This window comes from Amyelois transitella, chromosome 8, assembly GCF_032362555.1.
Source record: "Amyelois transitella isolate CPQ chromosome 8, ilAmyTran1.1, whole genome shotgun sequence".
NCBI lineage: Eukaryota > Metazoa > Arthropoda > Insecta > Lepidoptera > Pyralidae > Amyelois > Amyelois transitella.
This window is the reverse complement of record NC_083511.1, coordinates 11921841-11933798: the sequence shown is the minus strand read 5'-3', so window position 1 is coordinate 11933798 and position 11958 is coordinate 11921841. Positions and strand designations below refer to the sequence as shown.

Genomic DNA, 11958 nt, shown 5'->3' with positions numbered 1-11958 from the left:
ACCTGCTCGTACTAATCGTATACTAAACAATCGATTTTTTTACCGGTTCATAATATTTCGGTTTTGCCTTCGGCATCACTAGTATTTTCAAGTAGCGGGCGGCGAAAGAAAGATTTATATTGTTCGATTTATTTTTTGTTTGATTTATTGAAAGAACAATATAAAATCAAAAAGTTAATAAGACATGACTGCTGAGAACGAACGAGAAATTTATCACAAGTTGGAAGCCATGAAAGAAATTCGGTATGATATTTTATCCAAGCTTTATTTTAAAATTGTTCGCACCTGTGGACTCGGATCAATAAAACACTTGACACCGATCATACTATCTAAACTCAGAGTGCCTCAACGAAGCTTTCTTTAAGAACGATGTAAATATACTTTATAATTCCCTTAAATACAAAAAGTGTGTTTTAACATTAAAGAACGGTTCATAACCACAACATGTTAGCTTCTAACTGTTGCCAGTGCAGTGTTTTTATTGTTCGACTTTGCGAAACAGATTGTTTCAGCGATCAAATTAAAATTATATTTGTTTTACATTAAACACTCCCCCATGCTCTCTACCTGTCCCAATGTTGTTTTATTTCCTTTAACAGTCCTAAAGTTTAACCTTTCGACACTCGTCCCTTTATCGCGCATTAATTTTGCTCAATTTATTTGAGCCAACAATACCATATTAGTATAACAATTATATATTTTTAAAGAATGTTGCATGAAAATTATGATTATTTCAATCTGCTTGGAAAAGGGGAGTGATGATTATGAATGTAGTTGTGTGCCGTGTGGTTTCCGGCACCATTGGAAAAAAAAGAATAGGACCACCCCATCTCTCTCCCATAGATGTCGTAAAAGGCGACTAAGGGATAGGCTTATAAACTTGGGATTTTTCTTTTAGGCGACAGACTAGCAACCTGTCATTATTTGAATCTCAATTCTATCATTAAGATAAACAGCTAAATGTGGCCTATCAGTTTTTTAAGAATGTTGGCTCTGTCTACCCCGCAAGTGATATGGACGTGATTATATGTATTTATGTTGTATATAGCAATATAGCTTTAAATTGAGATTTGGACATTTTGACTTTACTTGATGAAAAATTGGTGCAGGAACAAGACAATTACCCTGGAGCGGCTAAAGCGGAGCATCCTGAATGAGGTCCGGAGTGGAGACCAGGAGGGCCGCTGTCTGCAGCAGTACAAGCGCGAGATGGAGCTGCTGCAGCAGGAGAAGATGAGCCACGTAGAGGAGCTGCGGCAGATACATGCAGATATTAATGCTGTCAGTATTATGTTGATTTTAAACTTTTACATTGCATTATAGGATTTATTTATAATACAGCTATTAAACACATACACAACATGTTCACTGAGCAGGTGAGTCCGTGATCTGAGATAAAATAATGGTTACATTACATGCATGTTTGATACCTATATTATTCATCACCTGTCCCTTTTATGTTGAATTCTGTGTGGTTTATTGTATGTTACAGTCTTTATCATTTATTTTATGGGTAATTAATGTCATTAAGAGGTGTGTTATAAACAAATTCATTAAATACCACTTATATCCTACTTCCTACTTAATATTATAAATGTGAAAGTTTGTTTGTATGTGAACTGATAACGATGAAATTTGGTATGTGTGTGGGTGAACACTCAGAATAACACATAGGCTACTTTTATCTCGGAATTCCCCTGGGATTGATTGTTACGTTATTATAAGATTTCCATGCGGACGAAGTCGCGGGCGGCCTCTAGTGTTATATACGTTTTGTCGAAACTAATTTTGACAAGACATATCCCACATAGCATTAAGAAGTACTTCTGAACTGTATGAGGATACTGCGTGTAATGTATAAAATGAAGTATGGATATTCCAAAAGCAGGTGTGAGGTAGACAATGTTTATTTACCCGTCCCCTCTTTAATGGGGGATGCCATTGAGTTAGTTTGTTTATGTTTCGGAGTTCTCCCATATGGTGCATTACATTGTTACCGGGATCTTGTTATTTTGGGAGAAAAGGTTTACAACTGAATGTTTACATGTATGTACATAATTTTAAAGATTTTTCTTAGAAGTTTGTTAGGTTTTTGTGGCTCTGTGATTAAAAAATAAACTATTCAATTAAAAATTATCATTATTCAAAGATTTACTTTGAAATGTATAAACACAAATATGAGAGGAGAGAAGCAAGTAAAATTATCTGTATGAATCAAGATCATAGATTTGAACTGATCTGATTTGATCTGATATTACACCACAGGGCATTCTTCCTGTTCTCAAATTTTTTATTCATCATTATGGGACATTTCAAACATCACTTTAAAATTGTCATACCTTTTTGTTTCACAGCATTGGTTTACATTGGAAAAATTTATTAAAAACTAACTTTACTGTCGCTTCCAAAACGTTAGTGCAGAAGAAGCGGTAACAAACTGCACTGCAGCATTTCCTTCATGTATGTTTTTATCTATTTCCCATTTTTTTTTTGCCTATGACTATTGGAAATGATAGAAAGAGAGAGATGATGAGACATAATATGCCTTCTCAATGTTTGTGAACAAGTCCACTCATCTTGCCACTCAAGTAATAAGGTACATACATACATACGGTCACGTCTATATCCCTTGCGGGGTAGACAGAGCCAACAGCCTCGAAAAGACTGAATGGCCACGTTCAGCTATTTGGCTTAATGATAGAATTGAGATTCAAATAGTGACGGGTTGCTAGCCCATCGCCTAAAAGAAGAATCCCAAGTTTATAAGCCTATCCCTTAGTCGCCTTTTACGACATCCATGGGAACGAGATGGAGTGGTCCTATTCTTTTTTTTATTGGTGCCGGGAACCACACGGCACAAGTAATAAGGTACATACATACATACGGTCACGTCTATATCCCTTGTGGGGTACAGAGCCAACAGTCTTGAAAAGACTGAATGTCCACGTTCAGCTATTCAGCTTAATGATAGAACGGTCGAATGTCCACGTTCAGTTTTTCAGCTTAATGATAGCTTTCTATCTATTAAAGGTGACGAATAACAATTTCAGATGGAGACAGTCATAAAGCAGACTGAGGAGAGCATGACCCGCAAGCTGTCGAACGCATCGCGTCTGCACGAGGACTACCGGCCGCTGAAGGCGGAGGTGGACCTGCTGCGGCGGCAGTGCCTGGGGCTGGAGCGGCTGCCCGACCTGCACGAGGAGGAGGGCTCGCCCATCACCCCGGAGTGAGTGCTGTACTTACAAACTTATTTGTTCAGTCTTCTTTTGTATTATAAGTTTTATTTGTATTTTGTGGATGAAGCGAAGGAAGTATGCAGAGGTAGTCTCTGCCTACCCCTCCGGGAAAGAGGCGTGATTTTATGTATGTATGTATTTTGGGAAGACCTAGATGAACATATCTTGATCAAATTAAGGACGTCCTGGTAAAGGGTCAGGTCAAAAGTACCCGAAACCGCCGAGCTTGCATGAAGAGAGTTATGAATGTGGATGAAGCGAAGGAAGTATGCAGAGATCGTGGCAAGTGGAAAGATGTAGTCTCTGCCTACCCCTCCGGGAAAGAGGCGTGATTTTATGTATGTATGTATGTTCTTTTGTATGTTACTCTAGCATTTTGTATAACTTTTAAGTTTATGTCTGAAATACATATTAAGTTATTGAACAGAATTTAACGTTTAGTTTTTCAGGAGTTTCGGGTAATCTTTAAGTGTTGACAGGTTTCCATTCCATTACATGTCATTCCTTACAAACATAGGTGCATGCTAAATTATTGCTAAATCTCTGTTAAGATTAGTACCACTCCATCCCTTTCCTATGGATGTCGTAAACGCTAATAAACTTTTGATCATTGTAGGCGATGTGCTTGCAACCTGTTACTATTTGAATCTCAATTACGTCATTAAGCCACACAGCTGAATGTGGCCTGCGAGGCCCATGTGTGCCCCGCTAGGGCATCTATCTTAAGTTTAATTGATTGATTGTGAAGATGACGTTGTTGAAGAAAATGATGCAGTGTAGTTTGTTACCGCTTCTTCTGCACTGACGCCTTGGAAGCGGCAGTAAACTCAGTTTTAAGTAATTTATTTGACGTCAACCAATGTTGTTAAACAATTTGACAATTGTTGTTGTTTTGACAATTATTAAGCGATACGAAGTATCCTGTAATAATGAATAAAAATTTTGAATTTTTGGCTATAGACATGAATTGTGTCGTTGACCTCTGAATCTTACGCGTCGCTTTTCCGCCGCCGGCCGGGGTGATATGACGTATTTAGGATCGTGGATTTTGATACTTTTACTTTATTTTCGTACTTTCTGAAATATGAACTGATATTTTTCTATTAACGTCTTTAAATATCCTTTAGATGAGAACACTTAACAGTTAAATTTATGCAGTTGAATTAAAAGTCACCCTGTATGTGTGTCCGCGTTGCAGCCGCTTCCCGGCGCTGCCCGGCGGGCCGCGCGGCGCGCCGCTGCCGCCGCCGGCGCCCCGCAAGCCGCCGCCGCCGCCCGCGTTCAGGTCTGCAATAGAACAAGATTTCCTTACCGTCTCGCTGAGGTTCGATTTTGTTCGCTTCTTATTTCTTTTGTCCCGTTCCTTATCCTCACTTTTTGTGGTTGATGCTTCAGATTACTGGGCCGTGTGGTTCTCAGCAAAAATATAAAAAAATAATAGGACCACTCCCATGGATGTCATAAAAGGCGACTAAGTCACAAACTTATAAATTTGAGAATCTTATAGACGACGGGTTAGCAACCTGTCACTATTTGAATCTCAATTATCATTTATTAAGCCTAACAGCTCAACGTGGCCTGTCAGTCTTTCAAGACAACTGACTCTGTCTACCCCACAAGGGATTATATGAATGAATACTTCAGAAATTATAATTTTAAACCTAACAGTCCTTAACTTGGACAAGACAAGAGCAGAGCTTGGTACTGGTTCCGAAAATACCAGTTTTATCCGGTTTCATTTTAAAACCAATAATTCCCAACAATACCAGTTCTTATGCAAGAGTTTCTGGGTATTATGGTGTGATGGAAAAGAGGTTCACTTTTTCAAAATTTATGATATCCAAAATGTGAACCCCCACTCACTTAATTATTTCTTTAACACACTACGCCTTGTTAGCTGAAGCACTAACCTCGATGAGTCCTTTACTAATAAATGTTTGTTTTTTACAAATGTCTGAAACAAACATTTACAGTCCTGTTAATTTTACTTTTAGTTACCTAATTTATTTGTAACTTTTATGTGATCATGTTTAATTTTGTTTTGGCTTTAACAAATAATTTTTAACACTTTAGTTATTACAATAGTCAAAATTGTACCAGAATAACCTGTTTTATTTTATTTTTATTTTATTAAAATAATTTTTTTTTAATTTTATTAAATAAAAATATAATAAAACAGTCTATTATGACCAGTGCCGTGTGGTTCCCGGCACCAATATAAAAAAGTATGTCCTATACTTTTTTATATTGGTGCCGGGAACCACCACTCCATCTCGTTCCCATGGATGTCGTAAAAGGCGAGTAAGGGATAGGCTTATAAATTTGGGATTCTTTTAGGCGATGGGCTAGCAACCTGTCACTATTTGAATCTCAATTCTATCTTAAAGCCAAATAGCTGAACGTGGCCTATCAGTCTTTGTCAATACTGTTGGCTCTGTCTACCCCACAAGAGATATAAAAGTATAAACATATGTATGTTATGAACGGCTCCAGTCAAAACTATCCGCGATAACTATCGCTGTTTCGCTTTATATTATAACGCAAAACGGGACAGCGATAGTATTTCGGCAGGATTTTATGACATTCTGTACTTTTACTCATAGTGATTTCTTGTGTATAAATTTATCGTGGCTCTAATGGTTGGTACAGTTATCCAACATGGCGTCTACGGTTCCTTAGAAAACTTTAGTCCTGCGAGAAACTTATTAAACAGATTTTCACCGCTAGAAGTTATATCACATGTTCTGTAATTTTGAATTTTTTTGGGTGGACGTTTGTTGTAAGAATATTATCACATACATGGGAAAATATTAATATATACGGGACATGTGCCGTGTGGTTCCCGGCACCAATACAAAAAAGAATAGGACCACTCCATCTCTTTCCCATGGATGCCGTAAAAGACGACTAAGGGATAGGCTTACAAACCTGGGATTCTTTTTTAGGCGACGGGCTAGCAACCTGTCACTATTTGAATCTCAATTCTATCATTAAGCCAAATAGCTGAAAGTGGCCATTAAGTCTTTTCAAGACTGTTGGCTTTGTCTACCCCGCAAGGGATATAGTCGTGACCATATGTATGTAGGAATGTACGGGACATATTACACAAACTGATTAAGCCTCGAAGTAATTTCGAGACTTACACAAATAAATACATTCTTATTAAAGAAAATTCTGCATTTAGCAGTCCTAACGAACGGGCATTATATCAATTTGCACAAAACTTTATAAAGATAAAAAAAACTGATTGCAGTGTAAATAGAGTAGTGCCGTGTGGTTTCCTGCACTTTAGAATATAACCACAACATATCTTTCCCATGGATGTCGTAATAGGCGACTAAGGGATAGGCTTATAAACTTTGTATTCCTATTGTAAGCGATGGGCCAGCAACCTATTTGAACCTCAATTTCATCATAAAGCCAAATAGCTGAACGTGGCCTTTCAGTCTTTTCAAGACTTTTGTCTGTCTCCCCCGCAAGTGAAGTAGATGTGATTTTATAAATACATACATATTATACATATATCCTATATGGACGGCCTCTGTGGCTCAGCGGTAGTACGCTTGTCTGTGACACCGGAGGTCCCGGGTTCGAATCCCGGTCAAGGCATGATGAGAAAAGAACTTTTTCTGATTGTCCTGGGTCTTGGATGTTTATTTATATAAGTATTTATTATAAAATATAGTATCGTTGAGTTAGTATCTCGTAACACAAGTTTCGAACTTACTTCGAGGCTAACTCAATCAGTGTAATTTGTCCAAAAAAAAAAAAAAAAATATCCCTTGCGCGGTAGACAGAGCCAACAGCCTTGAAAATACTGATAGGCCACATTCAGCTGTTTGGCTTACTGATAGAATTGAGATTCATCGCCTAAAAGAAGAATCCCAAGTTTAAAGGCCTATCCCATAGTCGCCTTTTACAACATCCACGAGAAAGGGATGGAGTGGTCCTATTCTTTTTTTATGGGTGCTAGGAACCACACGGCACACGACTTTATAAATAAATAAATATATACGGGACAAGTTAAACAATTATTGAATAACTTTATGTATGTATGTGGTTCCCGGCACCAATACAAAAAGGAATAAGACCACTCCATCTCTTTCCCATGGATGTCGTAAAAGCCGACTAAGGGGTAGGCTTACAAACTTGGGATTCTTCTTTTAGGCGAAGGTCTAGCAACCTGTCACTATTTGAATCTCAATCCTATCTTAAAGCCAAATAGCTGAACGTGGCCTATCAGTCTTTACAAGACTGCTGGCTCTGTCTACCCCGCAAGGGATATAGACGTGATTATATGTATGTATATATGTATGTAAATAGAGTAATAATTGAATGTGTACGTAAATGCTGCAGTGTAGTTTGTTCCGCCGCTTCTTCTGCACATGCACTTTGGAAGCGGTAGTAGTTATAATTAGATTTAAGTGATGTGATGTGTCAATAAGTGATACCTTGTATCCAATTTTGAAAATAAATCTATTGTATTCTATTGTAATGTTCCCCCCGCAGACAGCAGCCGCCGCCCATGAAGTCGTGCCTGTCGTGCCACCAGCAGATCCACCGCAACGCGCCCATCTGCCCGCTCTGCAAGGCCAAAAGCCGCTCGAGGAACCCCAAGAAGCCCAAGAAGAAATAGTCACGTGGAGAGATAGAGCGCACTCGCATTATATAGTTTGTAATGTTTTAATTTGGTTAGATGCGAAAAGTTAATTGTTGTCAGTCCGGCACAAATACAAATTAGAAATTCCTTTCTTACGACAACAGCTGAGTAACAAATAATAAGTTTGTGACCTGTATTCCATTGACCAAACAATGAATCATCGCAAATGTAATGTTATTCATTCAATTGTTTAAACTCGAGCAACTGATGTGTATTGATTGAGTCATTGTATGTATCACTGTTTGAAATCCAATATTTTATTTATATTATTAACTAGAGGCCGCCCGCGACTTCGTCCGCTTTAAAACCCTATCATAACGTAACAATCAATCCCGCGGGAACTCCGGGATAAAAAGTAGCCTTTGTGTTATTCTGGATCTTCAGCTACCTACATACCAAATTTCATCGTTATCGGTTCAGTAGTTTTTGCGTGAAAGAGTAACAAACATCCATACTGACAACCTGACTTACTTTCTATTAGTAGGATGTTTACCCGTGCCATATTGTTTTAGACGTACCATGTAATGTATAAAGATAATATGTATGTAAACAACAAAATATCATTTTAAATTACACTAACAAAAACATATTATTATTTTTAAATTTCGGATTCACAATAAAATATGTCTAACATGTCATCTAAGTATTTTCATGTGTAATTAAGCTAAATATCTAATTCCTATTTTATATTAAAAGCTTAGTATTTGATGGGGATTAGTCCTTTACTTAGTCAGTAAAAAACTCAGCCACAAAATGTTTCAACCGGCGGGAGCTGTTTGAATAATCTCTGATTAAAAAATAATGTTTTTAAGTCTATCTGGTAGTTGGTTGAAACCAGATGAAACCGCCAATATTCGAGCTATAACTAGATACAGCCGGTTCAAACTAGTTTAACGAATTTTATCTATAACATATTTTTATATTTTTGTCACTCAACTGTGCGATGTCGGCGGAATATTAATTAATTTTGAGCGTGAAATTACTTTAGGTTGTATTGATGAGATAGGTTTCTGCGGTTTGATACAGGATCCATAACATAATTAACAGGATCTCATGGAGTGACGGAAGTCAAAATTTGTAAATTATGTAAATATTTAAATAGCCATGATTAAGGTTGGCTGTAAGGTAGCATAGTTCTATGTGGACTCAATCTAACTGTATGTATGTTTAGAATAGTATAAAAATGCAATGTTTATACAAATTGCTCAGCATAATATGTGCCAAATCGAAATATTTCTTCCGAAAGTAATTCTTTTTAATTTGTTTTTGTTTGTGCCGCCTTGGCGATAGAACGCATGGCCGTTTTGTTAATTCGTAGTTTAATTTATTTTTGATGTTCATTATGATTATAAATAATGAATGTCAGATGTTACACATCATATTTTGAGACATTGGACTATTTTATTTAATATATGTATATATATTTTTAATTTATTAGATTCACTTGCCAGATTTTTTTTTCTAATCTGAATGCAACTTTATCGTTTTTAATACTTTTTTAACTTTCACTATGAACACTGTATCGTGCCGGCGGTAGCCACTTTCCATCAGATGTACAGCGTCAGGTATCTGGCATCATTACTGGCCTACTTAATATTGTAAGTAATTAATTTGATTGTCAAAAGGCATATCGGAGTGACATAATTTAAGATATTTATTAGGTGTGTGTAAATAATAGAGATAGATTTAAGTGTGAATCCATGCCTTTTATTTGACACCCTCCCTATTAATTATTGCGACATATAGATACATACATCTAATCACGTCTATATCCCTTCCGGGGTAGACAGAGCCAACATTCTTGAAAATACTGATATGTTCAGCTGTTTGGCTTGAAGATAGAATTGTGATTCAAACAGGGACAGGTTGCTAGCCCATCGCCTAAAAGAAGAATCCCGAGTCTATAAGCCTATCCCTTTGTCGCCTTTTACGATATCCATGGGAACGAGATGGAGTGATCCTTTTATTTTTTTATTAGTGCCGGGAACCACACGGCAAGCCAACCACTATAAACATATAAATAAAACCTAAATATATTGCACAGTTAAAACATCAAAGTTGCAGTAATGGCCATTTAAAATGTCTTTATGTTCTATTATTGTGCAATAACCTGCTAATTTATTGTTTTTCTGGACATCGCCTCCGCTAGTGTTTGGATAACACGACCTATAAATAATTATCATCGTAATAATGTAAACGCACCCTCGGCTCTAGAAGAGATGAGAGAAGTTTCTAGATGCCATTGAGATAGATAAATTGTGCATGATGGCGGAACGTTTTAATATATTTTTGGTATCGCGTACCTAAATGCTTGACCTGATGGGTCACCTAAGGTCCGCTATCCTTATCTGTGGCCCAGTTTATACGTGATGCGCATCTTGTCTGTTCTACCATCTTATCATTCGCCATACGCAATGATAAAATGAATTTATCGCTATAAAGTTTGACCTTGCATGACGCGACCGTTTTCACTAAAACAAAGAATCCATTTTCGTGGATAAAGCAACGTCTTTGTTACAAAAATGGTAGGTATAAAAGTCTTGTCAGTTGTGTGTTTACCTACGTGTATAATATTTTGTTAGATATAAGATTGTCGTCTTATGAGGGATTTCATCCGGTTATAGGTAAATAAAAAATATCCATGTTTAGTTGTTATTTTTGAACAACACGTAGGTTTTAGTTAAGAAGATACCTACCTACGTATTGTTCAAAATTACGATATGGACATAGCCAATAGTCACAATATTCACGCACGCTCGATGGCTTTAATGATGCATATCGGATTCAGCGATAACGGTTGCTAGCTTAAGAATTCTAGATATTGTTGTCCCTTGACTTGACTTTTAGAAGTTTGCACTAATTGAATCTGCATGCTTCTGTGCGGCTAATTACCTAATACCGTATCCATACCTTTGCCGAGAAACCAAACGTCTGTACGTGACAGGCGTGTACTGTAGGTACACACACAATTATTTATAGACACATAAACAAATACATAAACAAAATATTTAGGTAGTACTCGGAGCTACTAAAATGTTGTCACCGTACCTATAAGTAAACCCTTTTTACAGGTAATTAAATTACCTAACTACAAGATACTAATATTACAATTTTTCTAAAGAATAGGTACCCGTACAGGTCTTACGGCGAGGAAAAACATCATGAGGAAACCTGCACATTCAGGCAACTTGATGTGTAACCATGATCGATTCAATTGCCCTGCAAAGGTTGTGGAGATCAGATGGGAGTCGTTTCGTGTAAAAACCTGACTCACCCAATTCAAGATCCATAGTCAAAGGCATTCTCCAGGCTCCTCTCCAGACTGGTGATGACACAACTGGGACTAAAGCCAGGATGAAGAAGAAGGTATCCGTACAGGGGATATGAAACCGGGGCATCACGTGATACTAAGATCTAGTGCGCAGTAGACGTAGGAATTTGTTAAAGTCGGCGACCCGACCTCATCACGTGCGACGATAAGAATAATTTGCGCGCGATATAATCGACGATTACATGGGCGCAATTGTTTATTAAATTGGCTTTGTTCCATTTTGGTTGCTCGGTGTACCATAAAAAACTGGATACAATTTACTAACGCGGATTAAGTAGTTCAAGACTACAATTGCTAATTGAGACATAATTAATACATTTCACTTAGAAAACAGGTTGACTAAGCAAATATACAAAGGAAGTGTGAGAGTGGGACGGCCTAGACGAACGTACCTTGATCAAATCGGAAACGTTCTAGCAAAAGGTCAGGTTATGAGAGAGAGTTATGAATGTGGATGAAGCGAAAGAAGTATGCAGGAGTCGTGGCAAGCGGAAAGATGTGGTCTCTGCCTACCCCTCCGGAAAAGAGGCGTGATTTATGTATGTATGTAGGTACTTTAAGCTTAGCGGATTTTTGCCATTATTGATATCGTGACGTGACATATAGATAGGTACATGTATCACTATCTTACATTATGCTATATTAGCTTGTTATTTAGTTCAATTAGTCAGTTAAAATTTTTGAAATATCATAATTATGTTAGTTAGCCCCTCCATTGGTTTCACTTT

General features: G+C 37.3%; 1 protein-coding gene across 2 annotated transcripts; it reads left to right on the top strand.

Annotated features, from left to right (window-relative positions):
• Window positions 1–82: 82 nt before the first annotated feature.
• On the top strand, window positions 83–8345 carry LOC106134116 (zinc finger C4H2 domain-containing protein). Of its 2 annotated transcripts, none has more exons than XM_060945332.1 (5): window positions 83–243; window positions 1110–1281; window positions 3051–3229; window positions 4438–4524; window positions 7749–8345. In XM_060945332.1, the coding sequence occupies exons 1-5, from the start codon at window positions 185–187 to the stop codon at window positions 7873–7875; spliced, it is 624 nt and encodes a 207-aa protein (XP_060801315.1). In that variant the 5' UTR covers window positions 83–184; the 3' UTR covers window positions 7876–8345. The 2 variants fall into 2 exon arrangements, with proteins under 2 accessions (XP_060801315.1, XP_013189537.1); XM_013334083.2 differs by having other exon boundaries at window positions 4438–4563.
• Window positions 8346–11958: the final 3613 nt, after the last annotated feature.

Excerpts from the sequence above, each read along its gene's own strand:
- LOC106134116 (XM_013334083.2), top strand. The coding sequence starts at position 185 with ATGACTGCTGAGAACGAACGAGAAATTTATCACAAGTTGGAAGCCATG. Across the intron at positions 1,282-3,050 it reads TACATGCAGATATTAATGCT|ATGGAGACAGTCATAAAGCA; the intron begins GTCAGTATTATG and ends TAACAATTTCAG. Across the intron at positions 3,230-4,437 it reads GGCTCGCCCATCACCCCGGA|CCGCTTCCCGGCGCTGCCCG; the intron begins GTGAGTGCTGTA and ends TCCGCGTTGCAG.